The 22,693-nt window shown below is 26.3% G+C and overlaps 1 protein-coding gene across 4 annotated transcripts in view; it reads right to left on the bottom strand.

Moving 5' to 3' along the window:
- The window catches only part of LOC129957164 (cell adhesion molecule Dscam2-like), a 759,520-nt gene that overhangs the window by 66,440 nt on the left and 670,387 nt on the right, over positions 1 to 22,693 (bottom strand). For all 4 annotated transcript variants that reach the window (XM_056069342.1, XM_056069344.1, XM_056069343.1 and 1 more), the window contains exons 9-10: positions 19,278 to 19,439; positions 4,005 to 4,292 (exon numbers count right to left, since the gene is read on the bottom strand). In XM_056069342.1, coding sequence (XP_055925317.1) covers positions 4,005 to 4,292; positions 19,278 to 19,439 — 450 coding nt within the window. The remainder of the gene's footprint in view (positions 1 to 4,004; positions 4,293 to 19,277; positions 19,440 to 22,693) is intronic.

The raw sequence follows: 22,693 nt of genomic DNA, 5'->3' as shown, positions 1-22,693 counted from the left end.
ACAGAAAGGAAAACAAAAACTCGTCTTAGAAGTGATTTAGAATTTCTCTAAAGAAGCTTCAACCTTATCAATTATGCACTTACGGGGAGCAAATATTTGGTTGCCAGGTTTATTTATGCCTAAAGAATATTACGCATTCTGTTCGAACACACGCTAAGTAAACATTAGAAGTTGTAGTTTATTTTTACCGCAGTTTAAAGTAGAAAAGAAACTTCCCTCAAATGCAATTTTGAAATTGCGTAGATATTCTTCATTTTTTTGTCTTACATTTGCTTTCTAGTTAACTTAAAATGAATCCCAGAATCAATTTTTTTCAAAAGAAACTAAAATTTTATTTTAGAAACAAATTTTAGAAAACTATACATTAAAACGGATCATAAATCATTTAAATATATTTAGATCTTAATGCCTATTTTTATTTATAAATTTTTTTTTAAAAACTTTCTTTAATAAGATTTTGATATATCATTAATTAAATAAATATATATTTTTAAATTTATCACGAATTGTTTGATTTTTGAAAGCATCATACTTAAGAAACCCGAATGTTTTTTTTTATATATATATAAATGTACAGATTTAAATTATTAACAGTATTACATTACATAACAGTAATAAATGTTCCATTCCGTATAATGATCTTTACATATTGAATTAAAATACAAAATAGCAATTAAAAACATTATAATATTAAAAAAATTACTCGATATTTATAAATTCATTAAGGCATTAGCTAATAACAAACAGAAAAATTACCATTTATTTTTGCTTAATCACACGAGAGAATTCAGAACTTTTTTATTGATTATTCAAAAGCTTATTATTTTGTTTCACTTGATTTTTTAGAAAAATCGTTGAAAGAAGCTGTGTTTAAAATTTATTTTGAAAAAAAATATTAAAATTAAGGAAACATATTTTACGAAAATAAATGTAGGATTATTGATAGATAGTTTTTAAAAGTGTAAGAGTAGTAAAAATGGGTTTCGTACTAAAACGTACACATCAGTTATTAAGGAAAAAATGTGAACTTTTATTATTTTTAATAAACCAGAAATGTACAAAAAATTTTGGAAAAATATCTTTTTTTAAAAATTTTTTTCAAACCTTGCCATCTACAATCTAAGAAATAAGTACATACAATATTTGGCAACGTCCAACAGTTTATTTATTATATACAGTATTTTCAGCAATTTTTTGATGAAATATCTCGTATTATAAATGGTGTTCAGTTTATAATGTGTTTAAAATACATACTTTTTTCCGTAAAAAGAATCTTTTGTTTTTCGTCTTCAATATTACTATTGGATAGTAATTTTTTAAAACCAATATTTCACTTCAATAATACAGCATGTTTTTAAATAATATTATTTTATTTGAAGGAAGAAGAATTTGATCAATTTAGTTGATCAGCTCTGAAATGACAGTTTTAAATCCTTCAGCTTTGTTGACCAGCTTCGAAATGACGGTTTTAAATCGTTTAGTTTTACTGATCATCTTGAAATGACGGTTTCAAACGTACAATTTTATTGACATCCTAAAATGATGCTTTTAAATTCACTAGTATAAAATTTACTTGTTTCTGAATCAATTTATTCCTTAAGATTTTGTAAATAATGTTTGTAATTATGCACAACTGAAGTGGCAACAGCACACATAAATTATCCATTTATGCTGTATCATTTTCCACATATTTCTGTAATTATATAATGTCATTTCTCTATTGAATACAAACTTTAATTTAAATTGAGATAAATAAAGCAGCATTTCTTACATAACTAACATCTACTTTAAAACTTTTAGTGAAGGAATATTATTTCTTTGTTCCAATTTAGAATATTCGAACATTTAAATATCAGAATTCAAAATATTAGAATATTTAAAATATTATTTGTTTGAAATAATATTCTAAATTCAAAAGTTCATAATCTACAGGAGAAAAAATAATTAGGTCAATATTTAAAAAATACAAGAACTAAAATATCCTAACGTTGCTTGGAATGAAATAGTCAACTTATTTACAAATGAAAGCTTACGTTAAATTCATTTCCAGATAAATTTAATTAGAATCTTGCTTATCCTTCAGTAATTTTTTTTTGTAAAACTTTAACTATACGTCATATGCTATAAATAGGAATTCTTTCAAAGTTATTACTCCATGGAATCTCAACTCCTTTGTAAAATACTTTTTAAACTATTTATTCTTATTGCAAAAGCTTATTTTATTCGAAACTTTTATAACAAATACTTTCAATTTGATATTTAAATTTCATAGTAAACAAAATATTTTTATCGTCTGCTGCATTGTTTTAATTAATAAACTATAGAATTATTTTAAAATCAATAAAAGACATTGCCAAAATATTTTTAAAAAAATAAAACACGATATCAATAAAATGAAGGTCAAACCAATAAATAAACGACAAATAGTTCACAGCTTAGCGACCAGATCTGTAAATTTTCTTATTTCAAAATTGTCTGCATCTATTGAATTATTTATTAAATTAAAAAATCGATGAAAATTTATGCAATTAAAATTATTGTCATTGAAAATATTACATTTAGACTAATTGGAAATATTACGTTAAGACGAAATAAAAATAAGACTTTAATAAGACGAAATAAAAATATTTCAAGTGGAATTATTTGCTCCGAATCTACAGAGAGAAAACGGCAAGAGTTTAGTTAATTTTTAACTAGTTGAATATTTAATTAACTTTTGCACTTTGGAAAGTTGACAATAATTTTTATAATATCTTAAAGCATTGTTAAGCTTGGTTGCAAAGCATTAAAAGCTCGGTTGAATTCAGTTCAGTTGCTTAGGCAGAGATTTGGAACTCACACACATTGCTACTATGACTTTTATTTATATTAATATAGTGAAAATCTGGAGATTCAAAAATATGTGATAATAATGTGTTAAAATAATTCTTACATATATTTAATTTTATTCTTGAGTTATAGTAGTTTTTATTTCTATTTTTATATTAATTTTTTTCAAATTCTTTTAAAGAATTTAAAGAAGAACATCAAAATTATCTAAGAGTTTTATATAATTTTTATTTTCTGATTTTGTTTTTCACCTTTCTTTGATGAAAGGTTAATAATTTATGTGAAAATTCCTTGCCTTATTTATATATTAGTTTATCTATTTATTATATAAATATTTTTTATGAAAACATTCACTTTATTCGCTTTGTGATTGGTAGAATATTTAATGAAAATTATTATTATGTCGTAGTAAGTATTTGTAATGCACTTGATGAAATTGTGACAAAAAGGAAAAGTAAATATTTAATTTACAGCAAATGAGTTAAAAACAATGTTAATTGTTTATTCTACTTTTAGACTCACCGTTTTTGGCAACACTTTTGGAATAGTTTTCCAGTTTGTTTATCTTTTTCGAGTAACGTTAATTCTTCGTCTCTCGTCTGGCAACCGTCTGAATATCTAAGCAATACAGTATTAACAATGCATTGTTTTTTAAATATTAGTGGGACGTCCAGCGATATCAGATGAAGAAAAAATGCGAAGAAAGATCGAGTGAGAATCTGACAATTTGAAAAGAAAAGCTGATTGTCAAGCTGCTTTCGGCAACAAAATGTGAAAAATGGAATCAATATTTAGAGATTAAGTATAAGCAAGTAATGTTTCCATTGTGGGTCTTTGAGTTTTGAATCGGAACTAGGCTGATCGGAAAAAAGTTATATTCTCTATCTTGGAAATATAAAGTTTTCAGCATTGAATGAATGACCATTGAAGTTTAAAAACTCGCTGAATGGAAGTGACGAACATCGCAGTAAGATATGCGCATTTCTGGAATTCTTGGTTATGCTTTGACTTTGACTTCCGTTCTTTCCTTTGCATTTTCTTTTATTTCAGCCCTATTTTGACGAAATAAACGATTCCTGGCGCATGCTCAAAAATGCGGAGAGTTTCCAAATCTGAGAAGTGACACAATTTAGATCTTAGAAAACTTTCTTTCACTTTAAAAGTCAAATACTTACCATTGACTATTAGCTGTGTAGTGAGATTTGTTGACGACGCCATGTTGGATGCTATGCAAGTGTAATGTCCTCTGTCGCTGGATGATACTCTTTTGAAGGTCACGATTGACGAATCTTCAAATGTCTGAACTGTCGTGTCACCGTGTGCCAGGAATGGCAGTCCATTTTTCAGCCAATGAAAACGGAGAGGTGGGTCACCTTTGACGACAACACACATAAATTTCGTGCGCAACCCTTCATCAGTTACCACACTGTCTCGGAAGAAGTGTGGATCTATGACAGGTGAGACTGAAGGAAAAATGGAAGAAAAGAAAAAGCAAATTACAATATAAGTTTTTTACTGACCTTCCAAAATAATCATAACAAACATTTCTATTAAAAAAAAATATTAGAAAGTTTTCCATAGCATTTCTTTTAACTATAGTCTGTGTATTTTCTGTAGGCGGTTCAAGGTCAACCTCGTTACTGGTTGTTACTTCACAACGCTGAGGCAGATAACAGTGTCACTCTTTTTTTTTTTTTTTTTTTTTTTTTACTTGGCTGTTAGGGTATTACGAAGGTAAGGTATTTCCGAAACGTACTGGCGTGGGGAAAAAAACAACTTTTGTCGAAACCATGGCAACGGAGAAGGAGAAAGAATGAAGATAGGAAAAAAGAGTTTCCTTGAAACGCCTACAGAAATTACACAGACTATAGATTAGCAAATGCTATGATTTTTATCTTGTTTTACTGAATTAAAATATTCTATCGCTAAAAACTTTTATAATAGTAGTAATTAAAGGATTAAAATCAAGGATTACGTAACGTTTGAAAAATATATATTGAATATATTGAAGCATAAATATATATGTATATATCTTTATGCTTCTTTCTGTCTATTTTTTTATGTGAATATAATAATCAGAAATCGAGACAGGTGAAATTTAAATTTGTTTTTTACTTTCTCAAGTAAAATACAAATACAAGAAAGTAATGTAATCATAAAAAAATTTGAACTCGATATTTTGATGACATTCCAAGTTTTAAGCTTCCCAGAGTTTGAAAAACACATTTATGGAAAATGTCCGTCTGTCTGTCTGTGACAGAGAAACGATTTTTTGCTAGAAGGTTGAAATTGGATATACGGTCTTCACACTAAATTTGCAGATTTACATCAAATTTATGAATGAAATTTGTTTAGAAGTCCGTCTGTCCTGCTATTCGAATATAAGTTAACTCGATAATTACAAAATAGGGAGAGCTAGATTTATAAAATTTGGTACACAGACTTAACATTTATCATGTAGACAGCAGTCAAATTTTGAGTCAATCTAACTATGGGCTGACTGCCTGTCGGTAAGTACTTTCAGAAATAAATAAACGCGATTATTTAAAAACACAATGATTTAAATGCATTAAATTTAATATGGGACTCTGTAACTACAATTATAGTTCTGTGACATTTTTTTTTGTTTCAATCGGTTGAGAAAAATGTGTCTAAAACGCAAAATTGAAGTTTGCATACAATTAAAGCATGCCAGGGATTAATCGCCAATGATCACACGATAGATTGAGAAAATATGCTAAATTGACGCCAAAGGCTAAAATTTCTTAACTATTCTACATTAATGACATGTAAGACGATCTCTGGCACAACACATTTATTAGAGTATATGCGAGAAAATAATGCTGAATTAGAGATATTTTATTGTTATTATCGATCTAATTTAGAATGAGTCGTAATTGCATGAATTTTGTTTTAAGTCTTTATTTGGCACGATTGCTCAGAAGCAACGTCCTTTCATTGGATTTAATGGGGGGGGGGGGGTTACAGCTTCAAATGCCTTAGAAATGTAATGTAAGTATACCGTACATAGATTTGTAGGTAAAGATTAAAATAAATTTCTAAGGAATAATTAATTAATTAAAAATAATTCTAAGAACACTCAAATATACTATGCATATTTTATATACTTAGAATACGTATCCCAAATATTTTTACTATCGCTTTTCGCCATTAATTAAAGGGCAAATACATCGTTATCTTTCCTGCACTTTTAACACTAAGTTTAAAGTAGTATGCCTTTTAAAAAATTGCACTAATAAATTATAATTTATTGGAGTAATAAAAAAATTATTGAGAAAAATTTATTCAGAAATTTTCTAGTATACTCCATGAAAAAGTTGTTATCTTCTTTCAACTATTTTAAAAAATGAAGACTTTGAGTAAATCCATAAATATTGTTATGAGCTCAGATTTTTATTTTCAGAGTCCTGAAAAATAAGTATTTTGGAGCTTGCAGTAAATTAGTGAAGCAAACAGAGCATGCATTTTGGATGATTTTCTTTAAAAATTGAAATCGAAATTTGACGAAGTATTTCAATTTTAGTAATAATATTCCATAACAAATATCATTTATCGAATTAGTTTTGTTTTTGAGTTAACTCATTTACGAATTTGCAAATGTACTGACGGAAAAAGTATCAACTTTTCGATGAATTTCATTCAAAATTTGATATGGGCTTTAGATGTTGCAAATGTGTCCCAAATTTTTTTTTTTTTTTAGCTCTTTATGATTTAAAATTATCATGCCCACTTGTACATGATCAGATGGACAAACTTTCTGTAAAAGAATTTCATTTAAAGTTTTATAAAGATTTACAAATTCTATTTAAAGGCCATATACAATTTTCACCCATTTAGCTCAAAGTATTTTTGAATTACCATGCTTTAAAACAAACAGACATAATTACAGAAGGTTTTTTTTTTAGGTGAGGAGACGAGGAGGCCACACAAGGGGGGGGGGGGGTTGAAACGTGGAAACTTATCAAAATGAGATAGTATTTTTTGAAGGTTATAGTATTTTCCCTTTGCATGCTTCTTATAGAAGAAAATCAAAAACAAGGAACATGAAAATATAATTTAAAAGTTTAGAAGTATTTAAAAGAATATTTTTAAAAACCGTTCATCTGATAAGTTTTTTTTTTTTAATTTAACAGTTGTTTTATTGGAAGAATTTTAGAAACTAGAAATATAATGGTTAAGAATTTCAACTTCTGTCATATTTCAACAAATTTATTTAATAGAAATTAAATAGTTTTAAATAATTCAAATTATTGAATAAAGAATAATTTATCGTTCATATTTTAAAACAAAGGTTCATTGTCAGTAAAAATGTCTATATATCAAAGTTATGCATCACATTTTACACTTTATTCCAAAACAATTTCTTTTTATTTCGAACATAAATATTTATTCTAGATAATCTAAAATATCTAGTCTGTTATTCTATTTGATAAGTGCAAAAATTAAATTCTAAACCGAAATGGAATGCTGATATACAGAAAATAAGTTTTTGCATCCGTAATTAATCAGCAATTTATCGTTATAGAACGCGTGACTTTTCAAAGCATTCTTTTATATGTGTATTTATTTTTAACCGGCACATATCGTACAATCGTGATAATTAATTCAAATTTGACAAGGTTCCATCCTCAAAATTCCATTAAAATAAATACATTTCAAAATTAAATATTTTTATTTCAGTTCTCAAAATAAAACATTCATTTATTTATTTATATTTTATTAAGTATCATACCAACGCGTTATGTATTTGTATCGTAAATTAAAGCTTTAGTGTTATATTATGGAAAATGGAATCTAAGATGTAGGCAAACATAGCCTATATTTTTCAATCTCGAGTATTATCAACAGTATTCGTCTTAATTCAATTGTTGTTAACTGAAAAAAATAGACAAAATTTAATCATTTATATTGAGCTCGGCTTTCAGAGATTTATATAATTAATTTATTCTTGAAATTAAAACTTTAAAGCATATGCATTTTAAGATAATATCATTGTTATGTTGCTTTTAAGGGTTACCAGGAATACATTTGTGCGTTTTTGTTACCCTGCAGTTTGTAGTAACACTCACTGCTATGTTGCCTTTAGTGGTTGGTTATCTGTATTATATCTGCTCATTTATGTACTATTGAAATTCGTAGTAACATTCTGTATATATGAATATGTGAATTTAAATTTATATAAACAGAATCAAATAACATTGGAAAACGAAAAAATGAACAGAAAACAAACAAATATCGAATAAAAAATTGAAGTTGAAAATGCTGTTTGAAAGTACTAGAGGGCGATTTATGATAATAAAGTCTACTAAGATAGAAACACGAGTACTTCCTGGCAAATAAACCAGGGTTGCTTAATAAGATTGTTCATTCTATCTTTTTATGAAGCTCAGTTATTATCTTAAGTATTCCAAAAACGTTTAATAAATTTAAAATATTTTCGTGATTTTTTTTTTTACTTTTTCAATTACTCTCATTCTATTCTAAACTAAATATACTGAAAATTTTACAGTTAATCTAAAATTAACTATATTTTTTTCTAATGCATTCCAAACTTATTAAAAACTTTTTATACGTTTGAAATACTTACGGTTGTTGTTTTTTTACTTTTTCAATTACTTACATTTTTTTTGTAAACTATATTTACTGAAAATTTTCATCTAAATTCAACCATATTGTATCTACTATATTAATTGTGGTGCTATAATCATTCCATAAGCTAAATATATATCTATTATTCTTAAGAGAAAACGACAGAGGTAGAGGGAAGGGGGGTGAGAGAAAAAACTCAATTTTTTCCTCTAAAAAAGCATGAGATTTTAAATAGAATATTTTAGAATGTATTCGTTATTATATTTTTAAAAATTCACTTTAACTTATAAATCAACAATAAGATGCACTGCCAAATGCGTATTATCTCAACTCAGGTAGAAACAAGAGCAATTATTGAAATAATGAAAAGCATTGATTTAAAATGTATTTAAAATAGTTTTTTAAAAAATTACAAAAGAAATATTGATATTTTTTGGTACGATTATTTACTTAGAAATTTTTAGAAAGAAAATTAAAATTGTGATTGATTTTCGGGTAAAAATATGATTAAAAATTTGGAGACCTCATTTTTATAAGTGCATACAGCCCCCCCCCCCCAAAAAAAAAAAATAAAATAAAATAACATTAAAATTAGGTAGGGGATACGATGTCCTTCAGAATATTTAACACGATTTTTAATGACGCCTATCTCATTATATAAGACTCCATTTGCAGATAATTCATATAATCATTCTAAATGTTCTTTGACCAAGAATTGTTCAAATTTGACATGAAATAATACTTCTTAAGGTGTACATACATACTTGAAACTTTGAAAATCGTTCAAAATATCGAATATTTTTTTATTGCTTCAAAATGTTCTGATTCTTTAGCTTTCAAACGATATCAAGATGTTGTCAATATTCGGAATATTTCTCGAGTTATAATTATTTTTCTTGAGATACTTTCATTAAAAACTCTAGTTTCGGTTTTTTAAAACTCATTTTATGAAGAATGATATTTTTCCACTATGTTGCTTCATTCAAACAATCATAACTCAACAAAAAATGAACCGAATACAATTATTTATATATCAAAATAATCTGTATGAAACAGTAAATGTTTTGTGTCTCAATCAAAGTTATATTTATAGAAATAAATTTTTAATAGCTATTTAAAAATTAAAATTACAGAAAAAAATCTCGCTTTTTCTATTCATCGGTGATGAAAAAATTGTTAAATAAAACCATTTATTTTTATAACTTGATTGAGGCAAACAACATGAAGATTAATATTAGGCATAATATCCAATTAAAATTGTGTGTCTGTACAAATTAGAATTTAAGATATAATGTTTTAAAAAACATGCTAATTAGCTCATTAAATATTAATTAATTAATTAATTATTAGTGTAATATGATTTTTTCTCCCTAAAATGAGTTTAAACATTTATTAATGACCTATTGTAAAAAAACTGGATTTTTAAAGTTAAAATTAAAAAAAAAATCCTCTAGTGTGTACGTACACCTTAACTGATAGCGGGTTGACAAAATGAAAGTATATTCTTAATTAAAAATTTATCATAATTTTAAAGTTTTGTTTTCTCAGTAACTTCAGAGTATATAATTTCACAAAAAATCTTTTATCTCTAATTTTAGAAATCTATCTATCTATATATATAAAGATTTTGTGGTATATTTTACAAGAATATTTTTCATTATTTTAATAACAAGATTTATTTCCACTCATTGTGATGATAATTAAATATATTTTTTGAGTACATATTATTGTGGTTTTAATTAAAAATTCTTTATTAAGAATAATATGGACACAGACGATTTAAGACTATGTTATCGTATTAAGATGATTCGGACCTGGGCTTCGAATTTTCTTTAAATCTTTTTCCCTTGGTGTTTTTTACAATAATTTATTCAATTTGAAATATAGGGTTGCCAGCAAAATATATATGCAGCATGCTGAAACCCTACATTATTAAACACTTTTTCGATGAAAAAGAGGGCTGCCACTGAATAAAAAATACTGTTTCAAAACATGTTGCTCTTTAATATTTCAGAGGAACACGCTCCTTCCTCAACACCTTATTTTGTAAATAAAAAAGAAGTAAATAAAAAAGAAAGAAAGTAACAAACAAAAAGACTAAACACCTCTACTGGATCCTCCATTTTCTTTGAAAAACAAGCCAACATCAATTCTTGTTCTTCTATCTGTTTGGAGGAAAATATTGACACGAATTCCCCGCATAGCTTAAGGCAGGGCGAAAGCGGTATGTAATGTAAGGGTCAGATTCTTGCAATAATCTGATACTGTTTTATTCCACTTGCGTTGGAACTTTTATGCTCCCCAAAAAAGCGAGGTGCTCCCAAATGGCTTGTTTCATTTAGATAAGGCTGGATCCAAACAGGGCGATCTAAGCGGGCAGGCATTTTTGGTCTCCTTCAATAGAATTTACTTTCTTATTTTTGATGGGAAAAAGTATGCTTTTGTTGTAGGCACAAAGCGATATTATTTTCTTTGTAATAATAAAAATTCTGTTTTGAATAAATCTTAATAAATTTTATTTTGTAGTCATTAATTTAAATTATTCTTTCCCTATTTGTATTGTTTCTGTCCTGGATATTTTTTTCTTTAAAGCTTGAAATTATTGCTCCTTATTTTCTACAAATAGTATCTCAATTTTTTTTTCTTTTAAATTTAATTATTTTGGACGAATAAAAATATTGAGATAAAAAATTTTGAAACGATTGGTTACAGAATCATAAATTTTATCAGTCATTTTTTAAAATTAGATTTGTGTAAGTTCAAATATTTGATTAATCTAAATTTTATGTTTTGTAGTTAAATATAAGAAATATTTATATAAATATCATTTGTTTTTTAGTTTTTTTAAAAGATATTTCGGAAAGAGACAATATTTTTTTAAACATAAAGAGGCATTGTTTAACTTAATAGAAAAATTTGTTCGATAAATTTAATGTAGAAACCATTGATTTAAATTATTCTATCGAGGTTTTTGAACTTTCTATCCTGGATAATATTTTCTTTAAAATTTGAAATGAATTCTGTTTATTTTTTATAAATAATGCCAGCATTTTTATTTTTTTAAATTTACTTATTTTGTATTGAGAAATAGTTTGAAAATTTTGATTGCTGAATCATAGGTTTTTTTAGTCATTTTTTTAGAATTGTATAATTAGATGTGTATAATTTCCTAAAAATTCGATTTATCTGCATTTTAATTTTTGTTGTTAAATATAAGAATATATATATAAATATTATTATTTTTTTAGTTTCGCAAACAATATAGGCAATATTTTTAAATAAAATCTTAACTTAATAATAAAATGAGTCAGATAAATTTTATTTGGAAACTCATTATTTAAATAATTCTTTAAAATTTTTGCGCTTTCTGTCCCGAATAGTTTTTTTCCTTTAAAACTTAAAATTATTTCTCCTTATTTTAAATAATAATAATATTGAGAAATATTTTGAACATATGAATTGTAGAATCACAGATTTTATTTAATGTAATTTATTTGGTTTTTTGCAATATTAAAAAAATCGTTTGCTTTACATTTGATATTTAATTTTCAGATATAACACAATTCTGTAAAAATGCAATCGCCTTATTATTATTACTAGCCGCCTTTGAGACCAGCCGGTTCACCAATCTTAATGTTCGTTAAAATTTTAATAATTAAATATTTTATGCAATTCCAACTTTAATAGATTCTTCAGCAAAATATTTTAAAACTTCAAATTTTGATAGTCATATAATTCACTCATAATATTATAAAGGCCTTCAGTCATAACGTGATATGTATTTCTCTCATTTTCTGTTACCCCTCGTAGAATTTATACTTTAAATTAAAGTGTAAAGGATTAATCTGCAATTAATATAATAATATTTTTTACTGAAACAAAGCATTTTTTTAATAATATGATTACTGATAATAGAGTCACTGAGCGTTTAAACTTTATGGGCACTAAAGAATATCTTTCTTAATTTATATAATATCTGAAGAATTTGTCAACAAAATTTTCTCAGATTCATCATGAACAGATCGATTCATTAACAATGTTTCATTTTAAATGCATCAAACACTAAGAAAATAAAATGAATCGTTTAAAATAATCGGTCGAAAACAGGTTTAAAAAAACTACTTAAAAACGATGTACTTAAAACTATAAGCATATATCAAAAAATATATAACTAACATAAATACAATTTAATTACAAAAGCATGCAATTTGCCTAAAAATAATTAAAATCATTGAAAACAGGTTAAAAAAAACTATTTAAGAAACGATGTACTTAAAACTATAAGCATATACAAAAAAATATATAACTAACATAAATACAATTTACTTACAAAAGCATACAACTAACCTAAAAGTAATTTAAATCGTCTGTTGTTAATGGTTGCCATGCCAACTATCAGAACACAGTGCGCATGCGTGAATTTTCTTCGCCTTTTACGGTAACGCAAATGCGTGAATTTTTCTACGCCAGTTGGGGTAACGCTATGCAGATTATACATTTTTAATTTCCTTTATTCTGTGTTATTTTAATTCAAAAGTACTTCAGAATGAATCTGAAACATGAATTAATTAACAATGTTTAATTTTAAATGCATAAAACATTAAGAAAATAAACAGAATCGTTTGAAATAATCCGCCGAAAAATCTTAACCCTAGCCTCATTACTGTTGGGAGAAAAAAAGAACTAAAGCCTAAATCATTTGGCGTTGGGGAAAATGGAAGATTATTTTGGCGGAAAAGTTGGCGGTGGGGAAAATGGAAGATTTTTTTGGCGGGAAAGTTAGTTTTTAATTAATAATTAAAATTCTAATTAAAATTTCAAAAAAAGGGACCCCAGGTGCACATTCCCGACCTCTAAGGTATACATGTACCAAATTTGGTAGCTGTATGTCAAATGACCTGGCCTGTAGAGCGCCAACACACACACACACACACACACACACACACACACACACACACACACACACACACACACACACACACACACACACATTGAGCTTTATTATAAGTATAGATATAGATTTTTTAGAAAAAAAAATACTTTGGAGGAAAAAGTTTCTTTTTCTGACATAATTAGCGGAAGTTTTCTGTCAAATAATAAAAGTTGTTAAATAAATTTTATCTGAAAGCAGTTAATTTAAAATATTCTCTCAAAGTTTCTGCTTCTTTATTATTGAAGGCTTTTCTTTTTTAAAACTTATAAACAATTCTCATTATTTTTCACAAATAATACTGTTAAGAAATATCTTGAAGAAGAAATTTTTGAAAAAATAAAGCTAATTTATTTGATATAAGAAATATCTTGCAGAATCACAGATTTTTCAAAAGATATATTCTACTTGATATATGCAGATCAAAAACTTGATTAGTTCATATTTGATTTTTTAATAAATTAAAAATAAAGAAACTAAATACAACTAAATTTGATTTTATTAATTGTAATAAATTAAAAATTATTTTAATAAATTAAAAGTTAACAAGATTTTGATATAAATATCATAGGTTTTTTTTTTCATTTTTTGGGAAGACTATTTTGGAGAGGAACGATATTTTTTCTGAAATAAAGAGGAATTGTTTCAGTCATATTAATATAATATGTAAAATATTTGATTTGTGCATGTTCAAAAATTTTATTGGTTTACATTTCATTTTTTTTAATAAATTCAAAAACTAATTACAAGTAATTACAATTTATTTAATTATTTGTAATAAACTAAAAAAATATTTTATTATTTTAATTAATTAAATGCTGGAAAGAGAATTTCATACAAATATCATAATTTTTTCATTTTTTGGGAAGAATATTTTGGATGGAAGCAATATTTTTGCGCCATAAAGAAGAATTATTTCTGTCATAATGATATAAATTCTTCAACAATTTTTTTCTGAAAAAATGCAATCAAAAATATTTTCTCCAGATTTGTGTTCAGTTTGCATTGAATATTTTTTTCAAAAATATTTAAAAATCTTTCTATTATCGAATATTTTTGAAAAAATAAAGCTAATTTATTTTTACAAATATAAAGCAGCTTTATTTCTATTTCAATAATAAAAATGGATCTGTAAATTTTATCTCAAGACCGTTGGTCGAAATTAATCACTCCAACTTGTATTCCTTCAAAGAAGATATTTTTAGTTAACAGTAGGAAGCTGTTACTTATTAGCAACTTAACTTATTAGCAAGTTGTTATTATTTTAGCAACAGATTTATTATTTAAGTAACTGATTCTAGTCTATAGAGCATATGAACAGTAGAATTACAGATCTTATTTATAATATTTTAACTAACTCGAATAAAATAAAAAAAATATTTATAAGAAAATGGCCTCTTTCTCAGTTTTTTTCCCTATTTCTTACATAATTAGAAATGCAACAATTTTGAAAAAATGTTTAATTATGTAATTAAAATTAAATAATTAACAATGCAATAAAAATTCAAAATTTTTGAAATTTATTATTAGTTTTTAGAGAAATAAAAGATATTTAATAAATTCAACCTGAAAATTGTATCACTTCTGTATTGAATAATAACAAGGCATTAAAAAATCAGGGGGAAATACTCGAATTATCAAAAAATTTGAATTATAAAGTTTAAATCAATTAAATCCCCCCGAAATAACATTGGAAATTCCATCTATTATTTACATGTAGAAATATTTTTTCATTGATTTTCAAATGAATTTTAAATTACTTTTCTAAAAAAAAATCTTTGAAGGTTAATCAAACTTGCAGTTCAAAACATCATACTGCGATAACGTTTTAGGCTAGATTTTTCTGTCTTCATTTTATTTTTAAAATTTATTCTTCATAATATAGCGGTGATATCGTTTACACAAAAAATATGTATTTAATTTCGTCGCAAGATACGTAAGTATAAATATCAAATAACTAAAACGATAAAAAATATTATTGTACAATATACTTAATATTGAAAAAAATATTAAAATTAGAAACAGTTATAGGGAAATAAAATAGATGCCACAAGAAAATTTATTTTTTGTATTTTAAAGTGATACAAATGTGTTTTTTTGTTCAATTATAAGCTAGTGATAATAAGTGTTAAATTCTTCATTAATTTTGAATCAAAAATTTAAATAAAAGTTTAAGAAACCTTCACTTAACGAGTACCTAAGCCTTCAAAAATAAGCAAGTTTCGAAGGGTCAGAACTTAAATTTTTTTTTCATTATGCATATTGCAGTTTACAGATATTAAGTAGTATTAAACATTGAACATTTAAACATTAAGTATTAAACATTGTAATATTTATTTTCTTTTTTTAAAAATAAAACTTTATTTATCAGTTCACTTAAACGTTTTTTTTTAGTTTACTTGGGCGTTAAGTCTTTTCGATAGAGTTTAAAGAATTGCACTATAAACTTTGCTTTAAATTGAAATTATTAAATGTGTTGATATTGTCAGGTTTCAAATTCCTTTTCTAGTGTAAATATGTTATTTATTTTTAAGAAAAAATTCAAATGCAAGTTCCAATGGAACAAAAATTCCGATGGTTATTTTCTTTTCTATTTTCTATTTGGAAATATTTTTCAAAAATCTGACAGTCTGAAAAACGCTGTGCCCATGATAGATAAAAAGATTATCCAAGACATACATAAAGATAATTTTTTCAAATAATGAACTCCTTAAAATTTTTTTCACGCATATTATTTTTTTTAGAGAACTAGAAATGGCTCCTTCAAAGCTCTACTTGGTATTTCAATTCAGCATTAAGGAATTCTGGAAAATTCTAGAAAACAGCAAGTTTGAGAACGATTCTAGTTGACTCCAATGCAAGTTTCGGAAAGAAAGAAAAAAAAAAAATAGGAAAAAAAAATGGGAACTCAACTTAAAAGAAAACAGTTTTAGACAGAAGAGTAGATTTTTTTTTCTTTGTAAACCATTTAATGGCAACAGCATTGATCCCAAAAAAAAGTCGAATGCTTTCACTTTCGAGATTTTCAAAATCCATTTTTCCATCTGTTTTTTAATGCACTTCTTCTTTCTACTTTTCTTTACTTTTTATTTTACAGTTCTCATTCTACTTTCTCCTTTTTAAATCCATCATTTATCGCTTAGTTATTCACCTTCAACTTCGTTTTTTTGCCATTTATCCTGGCAGACGACTTTATCATTCTGTGAAATATTCTTTCAGTTAACACCTTTTTTAACGAGAAAAGAAATATGGCTGAAATGGAAATAAAAAGCAATATTTTTGCTGCCGTATTCATTTATGCTTATTTCATTTTTATCTCGTGAGATGTTTGAAATGTGCATCGAATTGGAATTTTAGAAGTCTTAAATCGTTCTATAAAGAAATGAAACTTGCGAGTAAGACAATATTGGAGATCAGCGAAGATATCCAGGTATACTTGGAGTATTTTATGACTAATGGCAATTTAGAATATTTTTAGATTCATAAAAAAAAGATTTTGTTTCAATCCATAGAATAAAATAAAATATATTATTAATTTGAAGATGAATAATTTTTTTTATGAATTAGATGTTTCGATTTTTTTAATTTTCTCTTTTACAATAAGTAATTCAGTAATATTGAATTATCTGTTGTGGAAGATTGAGGCATTTAAGTGTCCTATGCAGTGTAAATCATGAAGCCATTCTTTTAATAATAAGTTTAAATAAAGTTTCATGTTTCGAGCTGCTACAGTTAACTTAATTAACATGTCAATGATTTGTTTTAATCAATTTTGATTTTAGTAGTCTTGGAAAAATATAAATATCTTTATTTATTTATTTTAAAATCATTTATTTAAAAATGGAGTAATAAAATTCTTGAAAAGTTAATCATGATTATTAGTTAACGATTTTTTCTTTTTACAAAAAATGAAAATGCAATTTTTATTAAATAATCTAATGATTTAATATATTCTAATAAATATAACATTAAAATTTGTTATTTTATATGACTTGTCAAGTGGAGAATAAAATAGCCAGTTAAGGTATGTTTAATATGTTAATATATTTTTTGAAAGTAATTACTTAAAGGTTAATTAATTTAATAATTGTATAAATAATTCAATATAAACATGCAATGAAATCCTAATATTTTGCAAATTTATATATGCAATAATAAGCATAAAAACATTTTTAATTCATTTGTGTACTGATCAGCTAATTAATTTTTTTCCTACTAAATTTTATTTTCGACATTCAATCATTTTATATTTTATCGTTTGCTATAATGAAATATATTCTATCAATAATTACTGCTAAACAATACTTTTCAAACTTTTTGATGAACTAAATGAGGATGAACAATAAAAATCAGTTAATTTTTTCCCTGCCAAATTTTATTTTTCACATTAAATCATTTTATATCATATCGTTTGATGTAATGAAATATATTGTATAAATAACTAATGTCGAACAATACTTTTCATACTTTTTGACTAATTAAATGACGATGGGCAATAAAATCATTTTTATTCAAATTAATTATTTATTTTCATTATCATTTTTATTTAAATTAATTATAAATTCATAATTAATTTTTTCCCTGCCGAATTTTATTTTTGACACTCATTTATTTTATATTTTATTGTCTGCTTTATTTTGAATTTTTTATAATATTTTCATTAAAGCATTTTATAAAGAGTGTTCATTCTAACCACGGACCGATTGTTTATTGCTAAACCGTTAAACGTATACTTGAAATCTGAAAAATATTCTGAATGTTGTAAAGATTTATATTTTACATCGTTTGAGTCAATAAATGTTCTTCTGAAAAAATGGCGAAGCTTGACTTGGCCTATTTAGTAAAACATTCTGGGCATACTAGCATTTTAAACAAAAAAGCTCCATGCTTCTGCCACCAAAATAAACATAGTCATAAAGTTTTGAATTTTATTATTTTAGGTCAATCAACGACCGCCTCATTTTAATTGATGGGATATCTTTCATGTGCCCATTGAAATCACATAAAATAGTCTAAAACTTTGTGCTTCGTGATCGTTATGGCCATCTGTATTTACCATGTGCATATGATAGTAAAGTCAAATTTTTTGAAAATGAGTTAATATCCAGGTGCAAATTTAGAGAATAGAAGTCACTGTGAATTCTGCTCTCATCATCTAAGCACAGCTTAAAATTAGAAGGTCTGCCTCAAGTTGTATCTCATATAACGTCAAAATGAAAAATTAACTAAACTAACCTAAAAACAAGATGATTTTAACTTTTATGTTCATTTGTTTTCGTATCTCTATAATAATTCTTTTAAATCATACATAATTAGACATCAATGGAGAAGTTGAAATAATCTCAAAAATTGACATCAAACAAGAAATTAAACAAATAGAAAGTAGTTCTAAATTTTAATTCTTTCAGAATAAATAAATTATTTTATGTGACGTTTATAAAAACTATGCTTTTGTTAGTGAAAAGTTAACAATAAGTGTTAACGCCTAATTTTGAAACCAAAAGTCTAAGTTCTGCAGAGAAAATTATTATGTTTCGAAAAAAAAAAAATAGTTAATTAATGCCTAACGTTGAAGCTTAACCCTTTCCCTACTGATCCGTCCCAACCGGCCCTGCAAGTTTTGTCCTAGAATGTCCTAGCTTTATTACTAACTTGCACATTTTGTTTAAAATCGAGACCCACTTGCTAGGATAGAACTGTTCGGACATTTCAATAGTGTAAGTGTAAAGTTAAAGATTTAAAAGTCATTAAATTTTGAAAATAGTACTTAACGATATTATATAACTTTGTTACTTAACGTCAAAGTTTTGATGAAAGAATTATTCTTAAAAAGTTAAATACGTCATTTAATACCTAACTTTAAACTTTAAAGTCAATATTTTGATGAAGGAAGTTATAAAATTCTTACCAACGACTGATACAAATGTCGAAGCAGTTGCCGTGGTGCCATCGGCGTCTCGGACTACACAACTGTATTCGCCTTCATCTGCCATCCGCTCAACAGTTTGAAGTGTGAGGCTTCCACCGTGGTTGATTTTCTGTCGGTGATTCAGTGGAAGATAAATACCATCTAAAATGAAAAAAGAATAATCAGTGATCACGGGGTGAGAGTAAAAAACCTATCCTAAAACAAAATAAAGACAGAAGTTACTAAAAATGATTAATTGGCCAATTAGGTGTCGGGCATTCATATACAGGTGATGTAGTATATGGTGCAGTCGGACATGCATATATAGGCAAGAAGTGTAGTTTTTGTGACTCAAGGTTTTCCAAAGGGTTTTTCTTATTTATGGCGAAAATATTGTAAGTTGCATTGATAGATTTAACGTGAACAAGGCAGCTTACAAGGTGGTTCTTCGGCTGAATTGGGTTTCGAGACTAGAAGTCAGTAACTGCCACGCCAGTGAGGTCATTTAACGGAATTAAGAACTGTCATTTTGTAGGCATGAAAAAATACTCCTCTTCAAATGCTTGAGCAACTTTTAAGGACTTAGTCCAGAAAATATCTGCTGCCTTCCAAGTGAAACGACGTTCGATATGATTAGTACTGTCCATCAAAATGTTCCTAATATTATGACAACTTATTGCAATAATGAATTGATGCAGCAGTGGAGGTTTTAATTCACCTGGTCTATGAGATGTCAAAACGAAAACTGTAAAAATTTGATAGCTGATATAAATAAGTTAGATTGGAAATTGAATAACATTTATGATTTTTATTTATATTTAAGGAATGCTTAAGAATTTTTATTTTTTTCATAGTCATTTTAACTTAATTTCTCATCATTTTGTATTCACATTTCTTCGCTTTTACTATTTTAACAATGAGTTCCCTATTTTTGATAATTTTTTCTGTGTTTCAGTATTTCAATGAAAAATATTTTTAAAAAGTTATTATTATTTTTTTATTTTCTGCATTTTTGGCTTTAATTATATCTCATATTTTAATAGAAATCTTGGTAAGTTTTTCTCAGATTCTTAAATCTTTAAGAGGCCATTTTTTTTTATAATCAGTGCATATTGAAATATTTTTAGGATTGAGATTGGCTTAAAAAAGTGATTCATTTCATTCATTAGAAACATTTAATTTGATTAATTAATTAATTTGGTTAATTAACAATTAAGTAATAAAGCAATATTTGGGTGAGATAAGGAACGGAAGCATTTAAGTTTTTGTTTTATTGAAAAAATTGTCAGCCCTTATGCCATTCTATACAATTTCATTCAAAGATTGAAAAATTCGCAAAGATTGAAGCATATTTCCCATAGCCCTAGAAACGGTTAATACAAATGCCATTGTACTTACTTATGCATGGATGCATATTCTGCATCTCCTGCGAAAGATTATACCAAAGTGAACTAAAATTTATCTCTAATTATAGAAGATAATAAAAAGTATATTGTAGAAATTAATTCAATATTTAATTAATAAAAAATTACTTTAGAAGTCCTTCAACCCAAAAGAAGGCATTGATTTCGCCAATTTTTAATTCAATGGAAAGCTTAGGTAGTTTAAAATTTTTTGCCGGAGAAGCATTTGTTTAGAATTAACTGGTTTCTTTTAAGAATTAATTGCCATCTAGTGATACTTGAATAAAATCAAAATTAAATTTAATTAATGAATTAGGGTACAAATGAGTTCTAAAAGTGTTAAAATAGTGAATTGCCTTTGAAAAACACATATTTGCTGAATTTCAGAATTCTAGGACAGCAGGAAAAAAAGAATGAATAACACCAGCCTGCAAAAAAAAGATTTTTTTTTTGTTTGTAAACTTTTAATTGATTTATATCAGCAATGATGATGTCATTCCAAAATGCAAACTAAATTTTATGTAACATTTTTTACAAATGTAGGATTATGTAGGATTTTTTACAAATGACGATGAAAAAATTAACAAAATGCAGTATAATGCATACAGTTGCAACTGTAGTTACTATTAACTAAACACAATAATGCTGCTCATTTACAATATTATGATAACTTTTGTGTGTTTCTTGAAGTCAAGAAGCTTCTTTTTCGGGTTTTTAGTTTATGGTCCACATCACTGTCTCTTTTTAAAGACCAACAGTAACCGGCCATCATGTTAATATCCCACCGTCCTTGATATCTGTGTTCCATCTCTTTTATATCCTGGTGGAATCTTTCACCTTGCTTGTCACTCATTTTTCCTAAATTGTCTGGGAAGTATTCCAAATGTGAGTGAAGGAAGTGAATTTTAATGCTCATATTGCACCCCAAAAGATGATAAGTACGTAATAACTCAGTTACAAGTTCTTTGTAATTTTCTTTTCTCTCATTTCCCAAAAAACCTTCTACGACATCTTTAAATGCAACCCAAGCCTGCTTCTCTCTATTTGTCATACATTGTTCAAAATTGGAATCTTTAACTAATTTCTTTATTTGTGTTCCATCAAATACACTTTCTTCAATTTTAGCGCTAGACAATTTTGGGAACTTCAATATAAGATACTCAAAATATTTTCCACCTTTATCCAAAGCTTTCACAAACTGCTTTATGAGTCCGAATTTTATATGAAGTAGGGGCAATAAAATATTTTGTGGATCTATTAAATATTCATTTAAAATATTCTTCTTACCAGGAATCCATTCATGTCTCTTCGGCCACATCTTTTTTATCCAATGACTTTCTCTGTCCCTGCTATCCCATTCACAAATAAAGCACGGAAATTTAGTAAATCCACTTTGTTGCCCGAGATGCAGACCTATAACCTTTAAGTCACCACATATTGCCCACTTGTGTTCAGTGTATTTTATTTTAGTGAAAAGCATCTTCATACTTTCATATGTTTCTTTCACGAAACCGGAATGTGCAACTGGAACTGATGCAAGTTTAGATTCGTTATGCAATAAAACTGCTTTTAGATTCCTCTTTGAGGAATCTATAAATAGTCGCCAATCATTCGGATTATAAGGAATATTAACTTTTAATTCATGTAACAAACCAGGTATGTCAGCACAATAAACCAAGAAGTTATCAGATTTGAAAAATGATAAAAATTGCTTTTCTCGATTCCTGTGCCAACTAAACGACGTATGTGTCGTTAGTAAATTTTTCTCTTTTAACCGAGAGCCTAATAATTCTGCATTTTCTTTAGTTAAACCTAATTCACAAATTAAGTCATTTAATTCGGCTTTATTAAATTTTTCAGGTACTTCATTTTTCACGGTGAAATCCAACTGCCATCTATGTTTTGAATTTTAAAATAAAAGTTTTTTTAATACAATTATAAGTATTTATTCAATATAAATGTATTATTTAATTTCAATGAAGTAAGAGGTTTTCAGAATTTATTTAAACAAAT

The sequence above is a fragment of the Argiope bruennichi genome, chromosome 11, assembly GCF_947563725.1.
Source record: "Argiope bruennichi chromosome 11, qqArgBrue1.1, whole genome shotgun sequence".
Lineage (NCBI taxonomy): Eukaryota > Metazoa > Arthropoda > Arachnida > Araneae > Araneidae > Argiope > Argiope bruennichi.
Note: the sequence above shows the minus strand (reverse complement) of the source record. Positions and strands in the feature narration are given on the sequence as shown.